General features: G+C 41.3%; 1 protein-coding gene across 1 annotated transcript in view; it reads right to left on the bottom strand.

Moving 5' to 3' along the window:
• WARS2 (tryptophanyl tRNA synthetase 2, mitochondrial) overlaps positions 1–26827 on the bottom strand; it is a 65460-nt gene extending 38633 nt beyond the window's left edge. Inside the window, exon 1 of the mRNA XM_008147243.3 lies at positions 26600–26827. Coding sequence (XP_008145465.2) covers positions 26600–26689 — 90 coding nt within the window. The 5' untranslated portion in view covers positions 26690–26827. The remainder of the gene's footprint in view (positions 1–26599) is intronic.
• Positions 26828–26929: the final 102 nt, after the last annotated feature.

The raw sequence follows: 26929 nt of genomic DNA, 5'->3' as shown, positions 1-26929 counted from the left end.
GAACTTCCCTGGCACCTGCCATCTTCATCTCAGGCGATGAACAGGAATTACTGGCCTCACTTTCCAGGGAAGGACAGGCAAGGTTAAATAACCTGCACCAGACAGCAGATCCGAGCTCCCACCCAGTCTGTCTCCTTCCTTCATGCCGGGCTGCATCCAGATAGAATTTCTGACTTCAAGGTTGGCTTGGCCTGGCCTTGAGGAACCCTCCCTCGCTCCCACCAACACCTCCCCTCCACCCACACACTTCTCAGAAGGGGAAAGTGTGCCACAGAGAGGTTTACCAAAAGGCCAAGGGCACACAGCAGCTGGGACCAGAATCCTGAACTCCAGAGCTCTCACTCTCTCCTCCCCTCCCTCCTTCACCTCCCTCTCTCTCTCAGAGATTTCTCCCCCCTCCCTCTCCCAAGGACTCTTCCCTCCTTCCCTCCCTCCCTCCCTCACTCTCCCAGGGATCCCTAGCCTCCCTCCCTCTCTTTCCCCAAGCAGAACAGACCCCTCCTTCACCAGCTCCTCATTATTGCACATATCACACTGGTAACTTGGTAAATATTTTCTTATTTGCTTAGTAAATATTTTCCCACCTAGAATACGAGCTCCTCTAGGCCAGGGCTGTCTCTCTCATCTTTACATCCCCAGTGCATAGCAGTGCCAGGTACATTGTGAGCACCTAATAAATGTTAGCAGAATGAATGACAAATCTTTTCCCCCCACTTTGGCTCCAAATGTAAAGGGCAAAGTAACTGTAAACAAAATGGACCAAATGTTCCAGTTATAGGCAGTTCTTAAACAAGCTATGTTCTAAGAGCTTGTTTGAAAATTGGTTTTCTGAAACGCACAGACTCAACTCTTTAAATGGTGGTTAAGCTCCTGGAAGGCAGCCCATGGAAGCCTCGTTGAGCCCACAGTATTCCAGAAGAATGGTTTTCATATCCCATTTCAGCTCTACCTAAACACCATTCATAAAATGGTTTCTGTGGGAAGATGAACTCCAAGTTCGATTTGGGACACCAGAAACCCACCCAGCGGTGGCTCTGACAGTGAAGTCGAAAGGGCTTAAGGGGAGCAATCTGAGGTGAAGACAAGGTTGCATTTGCATAGGGAATAGACTTCAAAAATTAGACTGTATGATCACTAAAAGTGGGGCAACGTGCCAAAGCTTCCTCAAGCATCCATTGGCTTTCCTAACACTGGCACTGTGCGGACAGCTGGGGGCAGCTGCCCGGGCCACGAGGAAGAACAGAAGGAAGGCGGAAGCCAGGCACTGGACCCTTCAGTATGTGCTAGTACCGTGTACCAGCAGCAGCACCAGATCAGGGAACTTGTTAGAAATGAAGCCCGGCCAGTGTGGCTCAGTGGCTGAGTGTGACCTATGAACCAGGAGTTCACCGTTCGATTCCTGGTCAGGGCATATGCCCGGGTTGTGGACTTGATCCTCAGTGTGGGGTGTGCAGGAGGCAGCTGATCAATGATTCTCTCTCATCATGGATGTCTCTATCTCTCTCTCCCTCTCCCTTCCTCTCTGAAATCAATAAAAAAAAATTTTTTTTAAAAGAAATACAAATTTCTTTGTCCTCACCCAGAAGTATCATAGCAGAAATTCTAAGTGTGAGCTTAATCCAGAAGCAGAAATGAGAAGAGTTAGGCAACCTGGGCTTGAACAAGCCCTCAGGTCATTCTGATATAAGCTCCCGTTAGAAAGGGACTTAGGGGCACCAATGTCTATGCTTCAAATTCCTTTCAACTACGTAAAATGAGGTCCAGATGAAAACACTAGAAATGAAAAAGGGAAGACATCTTCTTAGCCAACAGTTCTCAGTCTTGGCTGCACAGTGATCAGCTGGGAGCTTTAAAAAATACCGATGCCTGGGCCCCATCCTCAGAGATTCTGATTCGATCAGTCTGGGATTTGGCGTGAGCATCGGGAGTTTTAAAAGCTCCCCAGGTGATTCTAATGTGCAGCCAAGATGGAAAAACCACTGCTCTAAGCCAACTACTACACAATCATTCTCCGCAGCTGCCAATCTGCTAGGAAACACACACAAATAAAATAAAAAGACTGTAAAAATGTGAAAAGTAAGTCCACTTATAATTTACATTTCAAGGCAACACAATCCCTGAGACAGTTATGTATTAACAAGTGATCAGAGGCCTGCTTGGCTTCAGGCAGTTCTGATGTCCCATTCAGCAGCCACCCACGTCAGCAGATTTGAGGGTGTGCTTATAGCCTCTAGGTTGGGGAGAAAGGCACCTGTGACAGGTAAGCGCACCACCTTCCATGGTTCGGTGAACTTACCGGAGTCCTTACGGCTCAGGGATTCAGGGAGCCTATATAGCCCGAACTTCACCACGAAAATAATCCCACTAAGGAGGTTTTGACCTCAGAATTGTAATGGGTAGAAAACAAGCATCTCTGCAAATATATCCTCTAAAGCCCTCTGATCCCTATCAGAGAGTCTGAATTCAACACTCCAGCAGCTGTGAGTCTCATGTTAGCTCAATCAGATGACCAAAACCTGGACTAACAACAGGAGGTCTTGGCTAAAAGAGATGCCAAAAAGTCTCATACACACGTGTGAAGTAACTCCATGACCATCTCCAGTGTTCTGAACCTCTGAGGAGAATTTGTTACAAGGTACAGTCCAGAGGAGAAAACATTTCTAAAGTTATTTTCATGGCATAAAGATAGTTGAGAGAGAGAGAGAGAGAGAGAGAATGACTTGACTCTCTTGGCTGTCTTGACCACTACTAGGAGAAAGAAGTCTCATTTTCCAGCAACCCATGGCCCCTTTCTCATCATCCAACCCTGTAGCCGGATACAATCCCCAGGGTTGTTTTCAACATTCACATCAGTTCAGACCCTCTGTCAGCTCGGATTAACTCAACTTTAGACTAAGTTACAAAAATGGCAAAGGCAAGCAGTAAAATATGGTAAGGATAATTTGTGTGGTTATTAACCATGGTTAAGAAGCGAGCTCTAGCTCCAGGTTGCCTGGGTTGAAGTTCTGTCTCTATTACTTATATGGCCTTGAGCATCCACAACACGGGGATAGTAGTATACCCCCCTCACAGGGTGGCTGGGGGACTGGAATGAGATTGAAGTGTGAAGTGCTTGGTGCCTGGCATGCAGTGAACAACCCATAAATTAGCTGACCATTTATGAAGGTAAAAAATTTAAGTGTCACATATATATCATTGTATATATGTATAACTTGAATTTATTGGGGTGGCATTGGTTAATAAAATTATATAGGTTTCAGGTATACAATTCTACCACACATCATCTGTATATTGTATTGTGAGTTTGTCACCCCAAGACAAGTCTCCTTCCATCACCATTTATCCCTCCTTACCTTCTTCTACCTCCCCCACCCCCACACACACACCCCTTCTCTCTGGCAATCACCATACTGTTGTCTGTCTGTATACATGAGTCTTTCTTTGCTTAGTCCCTTCATCCTTCTCACCTAGCCCCTGACCCCCTCCCCTCTGACAGCTGTGAGTCTGTTCTCTGTATCCATGAGTCTGTCTCCACTTCGTTAGAAACAAAAGAAAAAAATAAACAGTTGGGACTACATCAAACTAAAAAGTTTTTGCATAGCAAAGGAAATAGTGGAGTTAGGATTTGAACCTACACAGATCAGCTTCAGCTGTCTATACTGCAGAGGGAGACTAGGAGGATATAAGCAAAGCATTGTTTGCTTTTACCCCCTCTGATCCAATAAATGATGCTACCCTTCTAGAAAGTATGACCTCAAATCTGCTTTAATTTTACATTATCATGAACTTCTAAGGAGACGGGTGGTTCTCGTTCTCTCTCTCTCTCTCTCTCTCTCTCTCTCTCCTCACAACAAAGGTAACTGCCCTGTGTAGGTCTTGTTTTCACTTAGAAGTGGTGGTCGGCACCAGGGCAGGTGACAGGGACAGTGGTTCTTATTCATCTGGGCAGCAGCTTCCGTGCTAATTCTAAACACAGGTGGTGAGGGAGACAGCCAACGGAAGGGGGAAGGAATCACCGCTGACATGTGCAACCGGGAAGATTGATGGTTTCCCTCTCTCCTTTTCCCCAGTGCGCCGGCCCGGGGGCAGAGACGCGGGCGCTGCTGTGCTGGGGACAGTGAAACACACAGCGCAGTGTCTACCTTGCTGCAACGCTGATTAATGAGACTGAAATGGCACAGAAAGCAGGCAGCGCTCCGGCCAGGGAATTCACAGGCCTTTCTGTCTTTAATGATTTCCACAAAAGCAGTTCCCATAAACAGCCGGGTTTGAACTGGAGTACCCCGTGGCTTGAGCGAGGCAGGGGTATATTTGGAGGAATGCGCCGAGCAAAGGGTGAGGGTGGGAGGGGAGCTTGTAGGGAAGTAAATGCACTTATGATCGGGTGGGTACAAATCATAATGAGTGAATTCCCCTCCTCTACCTGCTTCCAGGTAAGGTAGTTATTCACATACTCAACTCAACGTAAAGAGAGCCTGAGAGGACACTTCCAAGAAGATTTCCCTGCTAACAACACTCTTGGTGTTTTGAGCTGGGAGATAATATCATCCATTTTTCATGTTCTACCGTAGCTACATAGTGTATACATTAAAACAATAATTTCTCTTTGAGAAAAGATGAATTTTAACACCAAATATTATTTCTGGTACTTACTATCAAATATCTATTGGGCATATCCATTTGGAAGTCCCACCAGCAGCTCTTCAAACTTAATACCATATCAAAAATAAGTCTAATCATGTCTGTGATTTATTTATTTTTTTGAAGCTCCTTAGAAAGGATTCTTATAATGCTTTGTATGAAATAAATAAACTTAAGGAGAAAATGAGAAAAATTCACATTTGGAAAGCAGCATCAGCTGATCATGAATTCATATCCCTTTTTATGTTGGAAAGATTATCTGAATAATCTCTGGGAGCTCTCGATGATAGGCCACAACGTTAGGGAACAAAGAGTCCAACACATTTTGACATGCCACGTAGCTTCCTGCGTGTCGCATCTCTGGGCCTCTTCCACAGTTCTGAAAGTGTACTACGTAGATGCAGAGACGGTGTTGTCAGAGAAGTATCAGTATTGGAGGCATTTCAGAATTTCCAATTCCTCACACTTACCAATAAACCTTAGAACTTCCCACAATCGAGTGCTTAGCTCTTACTGTAAAACTTCACCATCACGTTCAATTTTCTACTCCTATTTAATGGTGACATCACAATTCTGATATGTATCACTCTGTGTGTACATGTATGTGTATATCTGAGTGTATAAAATAACTCAACAGTCTGCAGTCAGTTGTCTCATTGTGCCTACTAAAATTCAAGGATATTTCTTTAATTACAAGAGCCTTCCCTTTCCTGATTGTTTACACAAATTGGTGACTTTTTTCTCATTCTGGTATTAAGTTGCCTCATCATGTATTGTTCAAGCTGAAGAAATAATTATTTTATCACGAAGGTAATGTAGCATTATAGTTTCATTCCTCTAATTCCAATGATTTCATTTGGAATTTATGCATTCCTATACTAATAAAGTTGTGAATGTATAAACCATAATAATGATCCTCTTTTATATTTTAGTTTGATTTCCAATAACTCCAAAAAATTGCCTTTATTTGCCAGTGAGTATTTATCATGACCCCTTTGGGGTTAATGCTGTTTTCCAATTAGCTTTCAACTCTGATTTTGCTTTTATATATTATATAGTTTATATGGGTATATTCTATTTTTGTAAATATGCTTTGAGTGAAAAATGATAATTTTTCAACAGCATCACCACAAAATCAGCACTCACACTGAAAGTATAATGATTTCAAATGCAATTTACTTCCGAGTTTTTCAGACCACTCGCTCTCCAATTGGAAATGTTTACATTGTACATAATTCTCTTCTGTGAATAAATTTCAGTAGATAAAATAATTAGTGCTCTAATAGGTAAAATAATTAGTAAAATAATTTAGTAGGTAAAATAATTTAGAAAAATTTTAAAATAAATAATAGAATATTGCTCTCATTTTCAACAATTTCATTCCAATTGTTGAAAATATATTATTTTTCATCTACTTATTATTGAACAATTATTAATCATAAAATACTTGATACTACAAGTGACACCACTAGTTGTCAAAAGCAGTAACTCTTTGACATTTTTGTGAAAAATAACATTGACTTTTATTTTGATCTTACTATCAAATAATCATAGTTATTGAGAAAGTGATAGCAAATGCTCGAATCTGAGCCACCAAACAGCAAAAAGAGTGAGTGACTTTCTTTATTTTCCATCTTGATGAGAATTTTTTAAAATATATTTTATTGATTTTTTTTACAGAGAGGAAGGGAGAGGGAGAGAGAGCCAGAAACATCGATGAGAGAGAAACATCGATCAGCCGCCTCCTGCACACCCCCGACTGGGGATGTGCCTGCAACCAAGGCACATGCCCCCGACCAGAATCGAACCTGGGACCCTTCAGTCCGAAGGCCAACGCTCTATTCACTGAGCCAAACCGGTAAGAGCTTGATGAGGATTTTTTTAAAGATCTGTTGCAGAAGGGAACAGCCCAATGCCCTTTCAGATGATTTATGTAACAAGTATTTTACAAGTTCTCCCACGTTCCTGACAATTTTCCCTTTTTGCTGGTTCCTACCCCACCAGCACTGCTGAGTTAACAAGGCCCACGTCTACCTTTTCAGCCCTTTTCTGCCCCCGCCCCACTCCGTGAATTAGCTATATCCCGTCTTAGTTCCCTGAAGAACTGGACTCTTTTTCAGCTCCAGCCCTTTGTACATTCAGTTCTCTCTGCCTAGCTGCCTTTCTCCACTTGACAAATGTCAATTATCCCTTAAGAACCAGTTCAGAGGTTACATTTGTGAGGTCTTCCTCCCACAAGACCTACAATGCTTTGTTCTCCCTCCTTTATAGCACAGAGTTGTTCTGTAATTCACTTTCCCTACAAGACTACCACCGTCAGCAGCCAGTGAAATCTTCATGGGTCAGAACCATGTTTTTATTCCTAATATCAAAAAGGTGAAGGTTCAATATACATAGATGAAGCAAATAGAAATGAATACTATGTGTGGCTTAGATAATGCAGGAGCTGGGAATCAGTCTCAAGTTCCCTGACACCCAGGGGAGAGGAGAATGAGAAAGGATATTTACCAAGACTAGCAGGGCATTTTCAAATGATCCCTTCCCACGTTACCCATGCAAATGCTACTTATTTTTCAGTCGTCGATATCTACATCACTCAGGACGCTTTTCCCAATTCTTAATGTTTTGTAACTTTAGTTGAATCTATACTAAAATGCTCCTGGAATAAAATGTCCTGAAAAATATTTTTACGAACCCCTTAAACAGTGGCTCAACTCTCTGTAGAATGCAATCAATCGTACGTTAAGGTTCAGAGTGAATTTTATGTGATGATTTCCTGACACTTCATTTTAATAATATGCTGTTAAAGAGGCATTCACAAGTACAGAGGAGCTCATAGTATCAAGTCAGCTCTGCCCTTGGGGAGAGTGTGTCTAACCTACAATACAGGGTCATTTCCTCTTTTCTGGAGGACAAGCATCGCATGCACCCCGCTGGGGACCAGGCGCACCCCTGGTCCAGCAGGGGCAGAAACACAGCAGAGCGCTCGCTGCAGGACCAGGATGTTCTGAGTTAAGAAATGAGGTTTATGGGAAAACCTAGCGGAAATGGGTTAACGTCTTTTTAATCTGAATCTTTAAGAAGGGTAAAATAAGAATCTCACAATCAACATCAGATGTCGGGTGACGACTTCAACACGACAAATAACCTCTTAAAACAAAATATTTTGAAATCTAGTTCCTCCTTCACTTACCTGCTGCTGCTATGGTTCAAGGGGTCAAGGCTTCCACTGTGGCGGTTCCTAAAACCAAAAGCAACGTGGAGAAAAAGGCTTTGGTCCTACTGGTGTCCCCAGTAATGAAGCAACGGCAAGCTCCTAATGTTGACTGGGAAGTTGAGGAGAAATGTATGTTTTAGTATCTGGATCATTTTAACTTCCCTTTGTTAGGAAATAATCCATTTGGAACATTAGTTCACTGATTTAAAATCATAACAAGACCATGCTGTATTTTATGAATACATTTTCCCAGTGAACAAGTCACATTTGACTAGCTTCATCTTAAGGAATGTCCTCTGTAGACCACGGTTGCTCCATATATAACTACTAAATGAATGAGAGTTTCATCACCAGGTTCCTTTTTATTCTCATAGAAAAATAAGTATTTTTCCTTTGCTTTTCAAACATGACTATCCCTGTCCCCCTTTCCCTTCAAAGGCTTTTACTGAACTAAAGGCACATGCTATTAAATCTGGGATCTTGACATTCAGTTTTCATATCTGATACAGGTTCCCAAGCCTCTCGAACACACCATGCTAGCCACTCAAAAAGATCTGAACTATCTCAAAGTTAACGGACTATTCAGATGAGGGGGCGTGCAGGAGGCAGCCCGTTGAAGTTTTGCTCTCACATTGATGTTCCTCTCCCTCTCCCTTCCTCTCTCTCTGAAAATCAATTTTAAAAATCTTTTTAAAAAATGTTACATGTACCGTAAGTCTTCACTTAAAGTTGTCAATAGGGTCTGCAACTTAAAGTGAAATGACATAAAACAAAACTAACTTTACCATAGGCTAACTGACATAAGCAAGAGTTAAGTTCCTAGGGTATCTCATCAATGTTATAACGGAATGATGTGGAGCAAAATGACATTATTCAAGGACCTGCTGTATGTGCACAAAGCTTAGCAGGGATAATGCTGCTAAGAATCATCAACATTGCTTTGCTTGATTTATGTTTGGAGATTTTTTTCTTCTTTTTTTTTTTTTTTATTAAGTCTCATCCAAGGATATTTTTTCCATTAATTTTTAGAGAGGGTGGAAGGGAGGGAGGGAGGGTGTGAGAGAGAAACGTCGATGTGAGAAAGACACATCGATTGGTTGCCTCCTGCACTCGCCCGGACCGGGGGCTGGGATTTGAACCCCCAACCCTTCGGTGTGCTGGCTGATGCTCCAACAATCAAGTCTCACCAACCAGGGCTTGGTTGGTTTTCTTAATCTAGACCTACTTGTTTTCCCCCAATTCGCCAATACCAAGATATCTGAAGAGAGAAGAGAAGGACAGGGAGATTTTGAGAGTAAAGTCTCTGAATGGCACCAATTTGGAGCAGAATGAGAAATAACTTTGGCTCTACTGGATACACTGAAAAAAGTACAAAACCAGAGTGCTGTTGTCCACAACACTCCCTTCAGTGAGCTGGCCAGCAGCCAGCAGGGGCTTTTCCAGCTTCCTAGGTCAGCAGGAGAGATCTGGGAGTTCCCCTAGTATTTAGGGTGCAGCTTGGGGCCCATTCCTGTTCTCTAGGAAACGTGCTCATGGGTAGGGCTTGGCAACTCTTCCTGCCATCCCATCTCTGTGCAAGAGATAAAATGGCAACGGTCCTACAGTTTTACCTACTGCAGAAGCTATAAATTCATCCCTCAGTACATCCTGCAAACACCCCAGCCAAAGCCTGCTTTATCGGAGCTTAGAGTTAGATGGCCTCCAGCTACCTTAAAACACAGCCATATGCTCCCTGGTATTACAGGTCTCATTATGCAAGGCTCCTCCCCGATCCCAGAGGAGACCGAACGACATGCCATTGCTTGCTTTTGCTTCCTATCCACATTTTAAAATAACAGAAGAAAAAGAAGAAAAAAAATCAGCCACAATTGGCTCCAGTTGGTGTGAATAATGAGACATGGTTGTCAGATTCCTGGAAAGCTGCCAGTCTGGTCATTAGCTGGCCAGATACTGGGCCCACTTATCCAGAGGATAAGGAATACAGTTTTAAATGAGGTCAATTTTAAGGAGACTTTAAATTTGGCATTTGGGTGTGGGATGAAACCATCTAGGAATTAAAATCCTCCTTATATTAAGTGCTCGCCGTAAGAGGTAGACTGGAATGAGACGGAGCTTCCTCAGTTTTGGACAGCAAGCCTGGCCCAATTAAAACCTGGTCTTTTTTTGAAGTCTATGATGGAAGAATCCTAGCTTTGACAAGTTGGCAGTAATCCTTGTGATCTATTTTACTGGGATATATATACATATATACTGCAAAACTGGAGAGCAGACCCTGCCTGTGATCATTAGACAGACTGGACCAAGTGCCTCAAGCCTTTGATGCCCCTGACATATTATTTTCTGGATGGTGTCCAGCAACCCAATGCAGAATAGCTTTTTCTCTACTGTATCCAGATGGCAAATGGAAGAGATCAAATTCAACAGTTTCAGGGCTAACCTTAATGGATGTGAAAGGCTGGCTTCTCTACCAGCTTTTCAGGGATCTACAATACAAAAAAGGCCTTTGAACAAAGAGACAAATAATTGGCTCCCCCCACCCCCCCACCTCTTCAAAACTAAACCATGGATGTGGTAATCTGGTTCAAATCCATCTTCTGGTTGAAAAGGACAGCCAAATATCTGATCAGTTCTAATCACTGATACTCTCATGACACTTTCTTTCATTTTTTTTTAAACAGTTTTACAGTTTTTAATGCATTTTAAATTAAGAAGGGAACGAAAGGCTCTAATGATACTTTGTGTGAAGTTCAGATGGGTGTTGTTCTTAATATTCTCGACAGCATTTTCCTCCCTTCAGGCAAATATTTTCAGTCTTCCTCTATTTCCTCCAAAATTTTAATAATAATAATAATAATAATATTATTATTATATATATACAATACATATATGTACATATATAATTATATACACACACATGCACATATATACACATACACACACACATACATATACATATATAAACACACACCAATATATACATATTCCTAAATGTTTTAGCAGCAACATCTTATAGTAAGACTAGAGGCCCAATGCTCTGGCTGCCTTGGCCCTCACAGCCCCAGCTTTGTTTGGAAGGTCGACTGGATGGTTGTTCAGCTGTTCGGTCTAATTAGCATATTAGCTCTTTATTATATAGGATTCTCATACCCCTACTACAAGCTGAAATTCAGAATGGGCTAGCATGAGTCTTACACATTTTTATTATTGTATAAGCATAGACTAGGACTTCACTATAAAGCCATTTGTGCAGGAAGGAACAAGGTAGGAAGGTCTACCTCACTCTCCAGGCTTATTGAAGTACCAGAAATACCTCATTATAAAACAATTTCACATGAAAGTCTTATTGTGTGGATCATAAGACGGGCTGTGTAATGAGTAAGCTGTAGAGGAGGCAACCGTGAGGAGAAGGGCTCAGTATTTGAAAGAAGGGAACAAGTTTAACCTCTGTGAGTCAGCAAAATGGAGATAAGGTGATTTAAAGTAGGAGTTCTTAACCTGGGTTGATGAAATTGTAAACAAAGTTTTGAGAATTTATGCACATATTTTTCTAGGTCCACATTTTAATCAAAGGAAATAGTGACACCTCTCCCCTCCCAAAGTATAAGAACACTTAGCATAAGACTTAATAGGAACAAGATGGAGGACATTAACATATCTAAAGAAAGACTATGCCCCCTGGATGGGTGGAAGCTTAGAAAAAGAAGCTCTATTGGAAAAATCTTGGCCATGTGTTTAAAGAGCTGACCAAGGGAAATGGTGCTATGACAGTGGCCAGCAATACAGTAGCCCAAGAAGTATGTCCCATAATGGAGATAGAGCTTTGGGTTATCATAACTTGATTATACTGGCCAATGAGGTGATCCAATGAACATCCCTATCAAGCTATCTTATTTAATAATTGGGCTTCCCAAATAAATTTGCCTGCAAATGGAGACTTTGACAATCAATGAGTAAAAGTAGTTGGTACTCAAGATCATTCTTTATTCATATACTAGAGGCCCAGTGCACGAAATTCGTGCACAGGTAGGGTCCCTAGGCCTGGCCGGTGATCAGGACCAATCACGGCCTTCCAGCTGCTGGCCAGGGCCTTCCTTCGTTCCGCGCCACCCCCTGGTGGTCAGCGCACATCATAGAGAGTGATCAAACTCCCGGTCTCTTGGTCAAACTCCCGAGGGGACAATTTACATATTAGGCTTTTATATATATAGATATGTCGTGTGCATGTGTGTATGTATGTATACGTGTGTGTGTCTATGTGTGTGCACAGATACATGTGAATTTATCTAAGAAACATCTTCCTCACTTGGTTCCCAGGATGTCACCTTCTACTTTTTCTTCCATCTCTCTGGCTACTACAATCTTAGCTGGTTCTTCTCATCATCCCAATCTCTTAATATTGGAATGCTCATAGACTCAGTATTCGGATCTATTCTCTTCTCTTTCTACAAATACTGCCTAGATGATCACACCCAATCACTTAGCTTTAGACCAGTGATGGCGAACCTATGACACGTGTGTCAGCACTGACACGCGTAGCCATTTCTGATGACACGCGAGGATGAAACATTTGCTGCTCCTGAGGATGAAACATTTGTGAAATAATGTTTTTTCCTCAAAGTGACACACTACCCAAGTTATGCTCAGTTTTTTGGCGAAGTTTAACACACCAAGCTTAAAAGGTTGCCCATCACTGCTTTAGACACAGTGTATACTGAGGGCTCACAAATTTGTATCTCTATGTAGACCTTCTCTTGAGCTTGGTCTATATCTAACTGTCTCCCTGACATCTCCATGTAGATGTTCATGAGGCATCTAAACTCCACATATCTAAAACTCAACTCCTGATCTCCACCCCTCAAAGTCTTATTTATTCCCTTTTCACTCGTTACCATCTCATTGTCAAATTCATTCTTTCTGTTGCTCTGGTCAAAAACATGGGAATTATTCTTGACTCTTTCCAATCTTTCATCCTACATCTAATTAATTTAAAATATATATTGTTGGTTCTACATCCTTTAAAAAATAAATATCGAGAATCTGACCACTTCTCATGAAACCATCTTCACTACTCATCCAAGTCCAAGCCACCATCATCTCTCACTCAAATCTTGTATTAGGTCCTAACTGGTCTCCTTGCTCCTCTATTCTATTTTTTCACATAACAGCCAGAGTGAGGCTTTAAAACCTACAACAGATCATGTCATTCTTCCAAACAAAGCCATCCAGTGACTTTTCAACTCTTACAATTGTTTCTAAAGTTCTATACAATTGACTTCCTCACTTCCACTTTCCTATTAGCCATCTGATTTCATATCCTACTACTACAATGGGCAGCATAATGCAAAACCAACCCAAGCTTAAGGCCCTGGTTCCCTCCCCTGCTAGCTAGGTAGGTTTAGACAACTCATTCTTCACTTATACACCTTGATAGCTTGAACACACTTTATTAACTCATTTAATCCTCACAGTAATCCTCTGAGATAGATGCTATTATTGGGATAAGACTTAATAGAAACAAGATAGGGACATTAATATATTTAAGGAAAGAATATGCCCCCCTTTATACGTTTTATAGGTTAAGTGAATTGCCCAGGACATAATGCTAATCGGGGATTTAAGTAGTAGGGTTTATTAGCTCTAAACCCTGGCAGTTTGGCTTTTAACTTTTAAAAAAATGTTTTTATTGATTCTAGAGAGAAAGGAAGGGAGAGGGAGAGAAAGAGAGAAACATTGATGTGGTCAGCTGTTTCCTGCACTCTGACCTTTTCATGTATGGGACAACGCTCAACCAACTGAGCTACACCGGCCAGAGCCTCAAGCTTTTAACTTTTAATTCATCTTACAGAAGAAGAAAATTAGGCACAGAAAGGTTCAGTAACTTGCCCAAGGACATCTAGTTATCAAGTGGAATAACTTGAATTTGAGCCCAGAGAGTCTGACTTTAGAACTCATACATTATACCACTAACCCAGTGGTCGGCAAACTCATTAGTCAACAGAGCCAAATGTCAACAGTACAACGATTGAAATTTCTTTTGAGAGCCAAATTTTTTAAACTTAAACTTCTTCTAACGCCACTTCTTCAAAATAGACTCGCCCAGGCCGTGGTATTTTGTGGAAGAGCCAAACTCAAGGGGCCAAAGAGCCGCATGTGGCTCGAGAGCCGCAGTTTGCCGACCACGGCACTAACCTATTCCATCTCCTTGGGACTTAAATCCCCTGAGACAATTACATCCATCAGGTTTTGGAGTCCCTAGATTTCCCAGCCCATTCCCAGCAAGCTAATCTAGACCCCCGGCCACCTCTACCTCTCTTTCCCAGTCTCAGAACAGATCTATCTCTCCTAGTGTTCAATCGTTTGCTCTGGATTGCATTTCTTCCATTGCTTTCCATATCTTTCCTGTATCTGCAGCCTACCCATCTTTACTTGCTCCTATAATCATGCTCATGCTCAAGTCTCTTCCATCCTAAAAGATCCTACCTCCAAAAAATTCACTTGGTCAGGCCATTCTTTATAGCTCCCATCACCCTCTCTGGCACTTCCTTCTCATTCAGACTTCTTGAAAGAGCAATCCTCACTTCCTCACCTTTCATCTCCCTATAATTAATCTCCTGCACTCATAACTTTTCTAAGTTGTTGTTGTCAATATCATTCATGATATACAAATTATAAATTATAATGGATAAATTTTAGTCTCTATCATACTATATACCTACTATCTTACTTCTCACTTTTTTTTCTTTGAAATTCTCTAGGCCCTCAGAACCCTTATATCCACACTCTATGAATCGTCTCCCACCTCTGTCTCCTTTTTGGATTCTTCAACTCTGGTCTCTCTCCCAGTTTGAGCCTACAGTGGGTTAAAAAAAATATTTTTCCCACTTTACATGCTTTTCTTGATGATCTTTCTGTATTAAAAACAAATTTAAGTGTTATTCAGCTGATAGTACTCCCATCAGTGGTCATGGCTTTACTACTGCTCTTTGAAGAGACATTCCTCTCTCTCCCCATCGCTTTTCACATGTGGTCCAAATGGAAGCTGGATGGCCCTATCTCCACGTGGTTAGTCTAAAGATGGGCATTTGACTTTCAAGAAGACAGGTGTCATGCAAGCCTGACCAAAAAGTCTGCTATTTAGACAGAAAAATAAGATGAGAGGATAGCTGTGTCTCTATTTGAGTCATAGATATGTTAATATATTCCCAATCAAAATTAAGGACACATGGTCTGCTGAAGAATTTCTGGTCCATTTTAGAATGTGAAAAACAATGTGGGAAATGTCATGTGGATGCTGAAATGTTGGAATTTCCAAGACATTTAAAAGATTTATAAGTACAATTGGTCCTTGATTTAGCAAGATGTCTGGCCACTGTAGTCACAGACTTATCAGGAAGATGCTATAATCAAACCTCTTCTAGCAGAGATGACATTCTGTGACAGTTCTATGATTAAGCTTGGTTTATTTCAGGTTTTATGAAACATGTTAATGATAAACTGATAAGCAAGTGTAACAATGAAACTTTCCTTACCAACTACTTAAATTTCCTTACCAACTACCAGCCACTTTAAAAGAAGAAAATGTAAGTTCTTTGTAATGTACATATAAATTGCACTTAAGTCACACTATTTCATTTTTATCATGGTGCAAAGAAAAATGCAATAGCACTAGGTTGGAAGCTTACAAATGGCCTTATTGTCTACATAGTGTAACAGTGCAGTGAGACATAGGACTTTTTCTGTATCTACGCAGAACATACCAAGATCTATAAAGCAAAGGTACTAGGCATGGTTTGACAGGTTGCTTTAAAGGGACCCAAAATAAACAATTAAGAAAAATGGCAAAGTTAATACAATAAGTGAACTTATTTCCTTAATGAGTTGGAGAAAACATACTTTTGATTATAATAGTAAAAACTACAATGTCAGTTGTTGTATAGATAATACGGTACATTTACTGAACCAGTCTCTTGAGGCAAAATGGTCCTCAAAATAAAATTGTCTCGTCTTAATCCTTAACCCTATACTTTTTTCTATATGCAGAGGCAACAAGCTTTACTATAATATACAGAGGTAGAAAACTCCAGTATAATTAGCTACACTTATGAAAAATAAAATTGGGGCTAAAGTAATGAAAAATGTCATTTATAGCAAGTTGGAAATTCACAGCCTACTTGGAAAATCATTAATATTAACTCCCAATCATCTAGATATTTGGGGCAATAATGAGATCACTTGTTAACTCTAGCAAACACTGAGCATCTTCTGTAATTAAATACTTAAAATATACACAAAATGTATGGCTTAAATTCAACAATATGCTAAATGCCAATGGGATGTACTTTCTCTTATCTCAGTTTTATTTTTCACTGAATTCATTAACCCAATAAATACTTACTGAACTCTTTCTGATACAGGAATTAGTAAGCCAAAGATTTAAGTAATACCTCCCTTTCTCACATGAATAGTTATCACAGCTAAGGTGCAACAGGAATAATTCTTTCTGCCCAGCCAGTGTGGCTCGGTGGTTGAACATTGACCTATGAACCAGGAGGTCATGGTTCAATTCCTGGTCAGGATACATGCCCAGGTTGTGGGCTCAATCCCCATGGTGGGGCATGCAGGAGGCAGCCAATCAATGATTCTCTCTTATCATTGATGTTTCTATCTCTCTCTCCTTCTCCCTTCCACTCTGAAATCAATAAAAAAAAATATTTAAGAAACAAACAGAAATTAAAAAAAAAAAAAAAAAGAGTTCTTCCTGCCCACCTTTCACTACTGGAGGTGAGCAGGTACATACTCCTGGTGAGGTCTGCCTGCTGAATGGCAGCCTAAGGCTGTACCTATGGAACAAGGTATTTATTACAAACTGATTCCTGCTGGAGAGTTCAGAAAGATCTAAATTTTATAAAGAGCATGTTCTCTATCTGTCCTAAGCAAATACCTATAAACAGAGACAGAATATAGGGAAGGATATGTTAATTTCTATAAGAAAAGTATAAAGTCCTATAAAATTTCAAAATGGGAGCAATCATTTCCAGCTTCAGAACGAAGTTTTCTGGAACCTACACATGAGTGATTTTTGGGTTTTGCCTCATTTTTAAAGAATGGTGGGATACCGACAGGGATGGGGAGAAAGGCCTTTCCAAGAAGAGTGGTTTTAACAAAGAAGTGAAAGGGAACAGCTCCAAGCAAACGTGGCAATTCTATGAACGCCAGGGCAGAGGATCCATGGAAGACAGCCATGGCCTAGAAAGTGTTTTGGATCTGGACGGTGACAGGTCTTGAATGTGGGGCTACAAGGAGTCTAAACTTTATGAGAAGCCCCCAAAGGGGCTTGAAGAATCAGAGCTCTGCTTTTGGGAGATTAATCTGGTCAGACTGATTTTTTTGGGGGTGGAGGGGACAGGAGAATGTGGCTATGGGGGGAATCAAAGGATTATTAAGATTGATAAGGGTGGAGGAGAGAAAGGTCGTTGAATAGAATTACATATAATTAAAGAAATAATCATCGCCAGGCATGGAGGACCCAGTAGGTACTGAGCTACTGGCCAAGGGACTTTATGTACATGGCAGGATCTCGAATCCACATAAAATTCCTACAATGTATTATTATTAATACCTGATAGAGGAGAACACTGGGGTTTGGTGAGGTCAAATAGCTTGCCTGGCAACACACAGTTCGTATGTGGTGGAGCCAAGCCCAACTGATCCCCAAAGTCACACACCTTCTGTTTTATCCACTTCCTCTTGGTGAAGAGCCGGTCAACTTTAAATGACAAGTATAATGTTCCTGGGACCACTTATCCTCTAGACACTTGCTTCTCTAGGTTACTGCGTTTCACAGCTTGGTGGCATGGGGGAGGCTGGGAAGGTGCCAGCCAGTGGAGAAGCCAAAGTTGCCTGCAGAGAAGGATTTTCCTTCACAACCAAGATGGCCAGGTAACTAGTATCCACAGAGGGCCAACCTGGCTCTCTCCCCAGAACTGGCAAGGGCTCCACATAGTCTGGTTCTTAATATCTCCCTTGGGACTCCACCTTTATCCTGCACACTTACCCCCAGCCCAAGAGATCTCCTCTCTTCCAGCAAATTTATGAACTGGCTGCTTAGACCATTCTCCTCATGGGAGGACAGGAATCCAACTCGGGGATTTGAGTAAACAGCTCCATTTCCCTTCACCATTACATTCTCCTGCTTCCCAAAAGGGGCCTAAAGTAACACAGCGAGGAAAGCATGGGGCCGAATGAATATAAAGTAGAAGGGCCTGTGCAAAGTCTCTGTCCATGGGGACGATAAGGAACAGTTCATGAGGAGCCCTTTGTTTGGTGTATAAAATAAACTGTTTAACATTGCTAAGTTTAAAGCCTCAATAGATTCCTAATGAATGTACTAATTGGTAATAATCCACTTTAATTCAATCAGTGAATTATAGGTCCCTTTAAGAACTCTTTGGAATCAGAATCCTTTGGAATAAAATTCTTAACTTATCCCTTGCTAAAATGGCCCACCACACTAATTACTTTCATCTCTCTCCTCTTCCCACTTTGCACCTCTGCTGCTTTTGAAGAAAGTACTCTAGCCATAAATCCCAATTAGACCCTAGATAGTGGTCCCCTGGTCATCCATCTGCTTCAACACTCACCACCTCCCCTCTGCCTGCAGGGCTGTGCACAGGTTGACCTTTTCACTATAGAATGTGTATAAACAGAACTTCCTACATGCACCTTGGGACTCATGTGTTAAAAGCCCTTATTTTACACAGGGTAATCCTAGTGGCAGTAGCCAAATAGAGACATGGAGATAAATTTACAAGACAGCTCTGCTCCTTTCTCATAATTCATGGAGCCAAACAAGACTGTAGGAACAGCAACAACAAAGGATGATTTATCATTTCTGCTCTGTGTGTCACCATGGCAAGATACACAAGTGGCTTTCATGGAAGAGATTTAAAAGGTGCAAAGCAGTCATCAGCTTATTATCACAGATAATTTGTTTCAGAATTTAATATCATTTTATTATCTATTATAGTTAGTGTACAGTTTGGAATCAGGCTATCTGGGTTTATACTGAGGCTCTAACACTTGCTAACTATAGGACCTTGGGTGAGTTATTTAACCTCTCAGTAGCCTCACCTACAAAACAGGACTAATATTAGCTCCTAGCTCATTGGGTTATGAGGATTAAAAGAGTGAATGTATGTCAAGTGCTTCAAACCATGCTTGGTACATAGTAAGTACCCAATAGATGTGTGCTAGTATCACCTCTCCCATCATCATGTTTAGTAATAATTGCAATGGCAATCGGGTCCCCCAAATAAATCACACATCCAACTAATTTTAGTACAAATGAAAAAATAATACCCCCTGAACTAAAACTTGAAGGAATACTGACATTTACTTATTTAGATTCACCATCTTACAAAATTGGTTTAAAAAATAGGAAGACAATGAAAATTTAATCAGTGAGTAAAAATTTTAGATGACTAAATAGTGAAATTTTGTATTTGTAATGAAGATTAATGAGCAAACATGAAGCATTTTAAATATTATAATAAGAGATTCCACTTGAAAATGTTTTACAAGGCCAGATTTGTTCTTTTATTTTATGCTTTCAAATACCTTCATGAAAAATCTACAACTATCATCTCAAGGACCTGGGCTAAGAAGCAACAGTCTGGGTGGTGTGGCTCAGTGGTTGAGCATTGACCCATGAACCAGAAGTCACTGGTTCGATTCCCAGCCCAGGTTGTGTGTTGGATCCCCAGCATGGGGCAAGCAGGAGGCAGCTGATTGATGATGTTTCTCTCTCATCGATGTTTCTATATCTCTCTCCCTCTCTCTTCCTCTAAAAAACCAATTAAAAACCATATTTAAAGAAAGAAAACATAACCAAGGTCATTTATTCAGGGCTCCATCCATGTGGAGTTGCCTGGCACTGTAGTAAGTCCCAGCTGGAACACCAGAACAGGCATGAAAAGGAGACTGACATCCCTGCACACTGCTTAGTGTCCTGGCCTAGAGGGCAATGGATGGTGAAGCAGAAGTTGTGAGAATCAGGGTGGCTTGACTCTGCTTTTAGGAGACAGAGGGGCAATCAGAAAGGCAGTCCCTTAGCCAACCTGAGTAGGTTCGAGAGATGCAAGGAAGACTGTGGGCCAAGAAAAAAGAGAGCTCCAGGTGAATTCTGACAAATAACTGGAGGACCAATAGACCTCAGATGAAGGGACAGTGAGAAGACCTAGATATGACCTTGCTTCGCTCAGTACGCAGGGAAGTGAAGAAAAAGTGTTAACCCTCCAACTGGGAATAAAAGATAGAGTATTGCTCAGAAATGATATATAGAGCAAATTGTGAATGCCTGAGCCGAGTTAAATTAAGTCAAGCTGGAGCCAATGGATCATCCCTGCGCCTATAAATTATCTCTCTGCATCTAGTGTCTCACACTGGCAGGGCAGCTTTACCCGAAAGGAGTAAATTCTTCCTGGGGAAATTCAGGAAGAAGCCTCGGGCCTCAGGTTGCAGTCTCCAGAAGAGAAATTCCTGAGCCCCAAGTGGTGGTGGTAGAACGGAATCAAGAGCAGACCTGGAGTAAGTGTTCTTTATGAGGAGGCAAGAGGCCAGGTTCATCATAGCATTGACTAAATGAATCCATAAAATCATCTTGTGCACAAAGATCAGCACCTTATGCAGAAGGAAGCTGTGTCTAGAGAGAAAGAAGGAAGGAAAATTGACTGCTGTTATCTGAAGTACTTGTGTAGCTTTAGATAAATAGAATATATGTTGTATTTCACTGATAAAGTACATATATATCAAAGTAAATATTCCCAAACTACTCATTTACAGGGCAGCTCCTTAAAACGAACCCATCCATCACACGTGGTCCTGAGCCAACAAACTCACTTGGATATTTAAAGAAGCTGAAGGAGTTTTCGAATGCATCATAAAGAATCCAAGATTGTGTGGCACCACCTCAGAGGCCCCTGGTGGGAGGGGCGTGGTGGGGTGCAGAGGTCAACAAGCAGGGCTGCCGCTACTCCTTCAACCGGAAAAGCTCTGCTTTTATCTGATGTATCTAACCCGGGTTCATATAATATTACATCTGATAACACACCACTACTGGGCAAATGGGAAAAGCATAGGCAAGGGTGAGTTTGAATCCTGGTTCGGCCATTTATTAGCTCTGTGACTTGAGAAAGTGACCTAATCTCTTAGTGCCTTTGTTTCCTTTTTTATAAAATGGGTAAGCCCGGCCAGCTTGGCTCAGTGGTTGAGTGTCAACCTATGAACCAGGAGGTCACAGTTCGGTTCCCGGTCAGGGCACATGGCCAGGTTTCAGGCTTGATCCCCAGGGTGGGGCATGCAGGAGGCAGTGATTCTCTCTCGTCATTGATGTTTCTCTCTCTCTCTCTCCTCTCCCTTCCTTTCTGAAATCAATAAAAATATATAAAAAATAATATGTACAGGATTGTTGTGAGAAGTAAATAATATAAAAGTATGAATAGCACATAGTACAAGGCTTTAGCACATAGCAGGCACTAGCTAACTGTTAGTTCCTTTTCTGAAAGACATAGGGACATGTGTGTGTATATACATATATTTGTAGGCTTAAGGAATGTATAAATATATAATGGTACAAGCCTCTGCAGACAGTTCTTCTATAACCTGCAGTCATGCAACAGATATGCTGAGAAAGGATCTGGGGTCAGTGGCCTCAATTTCTTCTGCATTTCCTGGCTGTAGCTGCCATAATAGTTGCTGGCATAAATCCTCAGCATTGATCTACTATTCCTCCTCGATATTTTTGTAGATACTAAGAGTTTTCATTAACTGAAAGATATTTTTTAAAGTGAAATATTACTTCTAATAAGCTAAGTCAGTTCACAAGGAAAACCAACCTATAGTGCACTTTATTTTATTTTAAATGTTTTTTTATTGATTTCAGAGAGGGAGAGGGAGATAGAAACATCAATGATGAGAATCATTGATCAGCTGCCTCCTGCACGCCCCCTACTGGGGAATCAAGCCCGCAACCCAGGCATGTGCCTTGATGGAATCGAACCCAGGACCTTTCGGTCCACAGGTATTGATGCTCTATCCACTGAGCCAAACCGGCTAGGGCTATAGAGCATTTTAAACAAACGAACTCTTAGACTGACTGAGCTTAAGAGGAGTTTTAGAGTGGACCCACGCAATACCTTTACTTACCATTTAAGAAAAGCACAGAAAGATGGAGAGGCTGATCGAACTGGCACAGTTATCATCCAGCAAAATTCCCGGATGGCTAAAGCAGCTCCTCATAGCGCTCCATGCTGATGAGCTCATGTTGCATGTTGGGTGGACAATACAAGGCAGAAAAGAGCTAAGGATAAAGTCACTGGAACCACTAGTGTTTAATGTCATTAGATCACAGACCTACAATAACAAATACTAATTGCAAAATATGGAACGAAATCCCATTTCGTCAATTTTACCATCCTAACTCCCCAATTAATTCGCTTTGTGACATTAGGCAAGTTACTTAACTAAAGTCTACTTCCTCGTGATTTAAAAGAAGGTGCTGATACCTGCCTTAAAGCCTTGTTATGAACCCTACCTCTTCTGTGGTGTACTTTAAAAAAAAAAAAAACAAAAAAAACTATGTTTTTACTGATCCTTTTAGAGAGAGAGAGGAAGGGAGAGGAAGAGAAACAGGGAAACATCGATGAGAAAGGGAACCATCAGCTGCCTCCCACATGCCTGTTAGCCCTTTGCACTCGCTTGCTTTTTTCTCGATTCCTTTATCCTAATGCTAACCGTGTCGAGTCACACTCGACATCCGAGTGCAAAAGGTTAGCAGGGGTTGAACCCACAGCTGGAAATCAAACTAGCAACCTCTCGGAGCATGGGACAATGCTCAACCAACTGAGCCACACTGACCAGGGATTCTATGGTATTCTTGCCAAAATCCATAACCCAGTCTAATATCAAACAAATTGAGAGATGTTCTACAAAATAATTGACCAAGTCTCTTGAAAAGTGCCATGGTCGTGAAAGACTACGGAAGTGCCATAGATTGAAGGAGACATGACAACTAAATGCAATATGTATGGGATCCTGGATTTGATCCTGGGCCAGGAAGAGGCTAATAGAAAACCTGCTAGCATTGCACCAAGTTAATTTCCTGGCTTTGATCATTGGATTGTGATTATGTAAGAAGAACCTTGGTGAGGGGTATATAGGAATACTCTGTACAAATTTTGCAACTTTGCAAATCTAAAATTATTTTAAAATAATTTTACTTAAAAAGAGCAATTTTAAAAAAGCCTTATTGTAAGAAAGAAATACAAGATAAAAAAAACCTAACACATTGTCTATTGTTTTTGCAGGCATCATTCCTTCATCTCATGGCTACACTTAGTGGCCATTAGGAACAGTATATTAATCCAGTATGGGCCAAACCCAGGTTGGGACAGTTAATAGCAAAGTGTGTTGTTCAAGTGTGATAAAATGGGGCCATTCTATATTTCAACTGAATAATTATAAATATTCAAGCAAAACTCCAGTAACCATCAATATTGCCTTCTTTGCGCAATAAAATCCTAAGTCAGTGTTTGAGAAAGTATGGAGTCTGTGTTTGACTAATGATGACAGGCTTTTATTTACCTAATGCCAGCAGCATTTAAACATAACATGTCAGACCTCCATTCTGACTCTGGGACTACTCCCATCCTGTCAGACTTCAACAGTTTTCTGTCAGGCAACACCTGGCAAAATAAAACCGCTTTCATATAAGTTGTAGGCATCTCAAAATGACTATTGCTTGATACTCTGTTATTTCTGCTTCCCCCCTCCTTTTTATTTTAAACTTGAGTCTACATCTAGCCTTGAGGCGCAAAAGCCTGCCTCTGAGATAATTAAAGGTCCCCAGTGCCAAGTTTATTACCCAAGATTTTGCTTTTTTAAGAAAACAAAACAACCGAGGAATCACAATACTTTATCAGTCATAGTTTTTAACAAAGGAGCTGTAGCTCCCCCAATTTTGCTTCTCACCTCAGGGAGTAATTGTGCAGCCAAAACTACTAACAAGCAACTTGGCTATTTCTTAGTTTTAGGATAGAATCATCCATATGATAAATATGCATTTCTTTCTATTATACTACTCTCTTGCAAAAATAATTTTTGTTTTCTACAAAGGTTATGAGATATCATAAAAATGTCTAATGCATCTGGTTTAAGAATCCAATTCTTCCTTCACATATTTCTGCATCTGTTCACAAAATCTCTTTGACTTCAAAGGAAGCTTTTCAAGAGAAAAAGAAGATACACACAGGAAAAGTGGCCATAAATTTTTAGTAGTCCTTTTCTAAGGCCATTTTAATAACAGCACTGTGGGACAAGTATCTCTCTAAGACCTAAAATAGCACAGATGATATTAATGGCTATGCATTTATACGGAGATTTACACTTTAAAATCTTATTCTGGGTCTAAAAGTGATATATCTTCAATTTAGAACATATGAAAAATATGAAAAGCTTAAAGAAGAAAATTTAAATCACTTTCGTTTTGTTAATCCTCACCCAAGGATATTCTTCCCATTGATTTTTAGAGAGTGGGAGGGAAGGAGGGAAAGAGAAAGGGATGGAGAGAGAGACACACACAGACATCGATTGGTTGCCTCCTACTCTCACCTCGTTCTGGGCCAGAGGTCGAACCTGCAACCCAGGTATGTGCCCTTGACCGGGAATTGAACTGAAGACCCTTCAGTCTAACCATTCATTCAGGCCAACATTCTAACCATTGAGCAACACCAGCCAGAGCTTAAATAATTTTTAATCCACTACTTAGGAAAACCTAGCCAAACAAAAAAAAGAATGGTTGTTTCCTTCCAGTCTTTCTTTTTCTTCTGTGCATATATTTATAGAAATATTTATTTACAAACATATTATTATAATTACACTATTAATGCAATTTTGTATCTTTTTCAATTGGTCTTTTTCAAAGTGTCCTTCAAACCATCATTTTTAATGACTGAAAATTATATGTAGATTTATAATTTTAAAAGATACTCTCACGTTTAATTCTTATTCTAATCAAAGCTAAATCAAAGGTTTAGAAACACTATTCTGTTCTGGAAATTCTACATCTTGAAACAATCTAGGTTAATAGTTGATTAACTCCAAGATAATCACTTTGGTAAATGCCACTGAAACAATAGATGTTTAAGGAACTTCTTCTTTAGCATTTATAATGATTTAGTCCCCTTAATTTCCCTGGGCAATTGTTAGTGGGCTGTAGTTTCTTTTTCTTTTCTCTTTGATTCTCTATTTCTCATGACCTTCTTAGCTCTTGTTTGGAATGAGAGGAAGTTGGGGTCTAAGGCTTAGTTACTTTGATACCATAGCTTTTAACAGGCTACTATTAGCTATAAATATAGTAATCAACCAATTCAGGTTCTACAGAATCCGGCCTTAGGGTTTCAAAGAGGGGAGTATTGGATTTATCTAATTTTTAATCAATTCTTCCCTAACATTGCTGCCTGAAATGTAAAGTAACATTTAAATAGCTATTGTGTTGATGATGAGCTTTCTGATGTAATACCCTTCATCCTCACCAGAATCTTATTAGGCTCATATCAAGGAAGAAAACTTAAGTACCGAAAATTAAGAGATTTATGGGATGATTAGAAAAACAAGTTGAACTTAAATCTTGGTTTTCATAATCTCATTGCTGTACTCTGGATTCATAATCATGAAGCCATAGATTTCCCAAAGCTTGAAAGAACATAAATGTGGCAATCGGTCCAATCCTTCCTCCACCCATTTTCCTAAAGAGAATAAACCCTGCGAGACTGAGTGACTTGTCATGTCACCCCACTAGCAAGTGGCTGACAAATCCCTTGACCTCTGGTTTCCTAACTTCCAGGCTAGTGCTCTTTCCAAAACACCCACTTGCCCTACCACATCCTCACGCCTATGCAATACCACAACGAATGTGCACAGATGCCAGGAAATCACCCAATAGTCACAGAATCTGGAGTTTCTTCCTACTTCCCGGAAGACAGCTCCCAAGAGATGTATGGCATGTGCCTACCAGTGAGCTTAAACTTGGAAGACGTTTAGTAAAGGTCTGAATGAATGAAACACACACACACACACACACACACACACACACACACACATATATATATATATTATTTTTTCTTTTGCCACGAGGGTAAAATTCCAAATACTGACGCACAGGCTGAAGGCCGTGTCCTGCTCTCAGCACGACAGAGTAACGGTCACAGCAGTGCTGCCAGGCCCAGGACAGGACCACGCACTTGGGCAGATCTACTTTGGGGTAAAGGAGAGGAAACACTGGAAAATGCACCGACATTCGCTCAGGTACCGCGCAGCGCGGCACCAACGTGAACCTCCCAATCACTAACAGGCCTTCTCTGACTCCCCGCGGGCCCCAGGCTCTCTATCAGGGAAAGGACCGGAAGACCGCACGGACACCAGAAGGTGGGCAGTCCCAGTGCGCAGGCGGCGGTACGCTCCTCCCACCAGGGGCGCGTTACGTCACCACGCATCCCTGCAACGTCACCACGCTCCAGGTAGAAGGGCAGTCTTAAGGGAGACGACTTTACAGGAGAAGCGACCGGGCACTCTCCAGAGGAAACGGGGGCCGGGGGATGCGGGGGGAGAGAGAGAGAGAGAAGCAAAAGGAGGGAAGGAGGGAGGGAGGGAGGGGAGACGAGCGGGAGAAGGGCCAGCTTTGGTTACCTGGGGAACAGGAGCAGCTTCGGGTGTTCTATGAAGTGCCCGGATGAAGCCCCAGCACCCACGCGTCTTCCGCATGGAGCGCAGCGCCATGTTGAGGAGGGCGGAGCTTTCTTGTCTTGAGTGACATCTGCTCGGAGATCCCGTGGCTGTGCGCTGCTCTCCTGCTTGCTGCGCCTGCGCTCTTGCCTTCGGGGGCGGGTCGCTGTGCACCGGCCTTGGACTGTCAGGTCTTTGCAGAGCAGGTGGGGACGGGGACAGGGACGGGGCGGGGCTGAACTTCAGCGTTTCCCTGGGAGACCTAATCTTTGCACCGGCTTCCTGGAGGGAGAG

Source organism: Eptesicus fuscus, chromosome 22 (genome assembly GCF_027574615.1).
Source record: "Eptesicus fuscus isolate TK198812 chromosome 22, DD_ASM_mEF_20220401, whole genome shotgun sequence".
In the NCBI taxonomy this organism is placed as follows: domain Eukaryota; kingdom Metazoa; phylum Chordata; class Mammalia; order Chiroptera; family Vespertilionidae; genus Eptesicus; species Eptesicus fuscus.
This window is presented reverse-complemented; position numbering and strand designations above follow the sequence as displayed.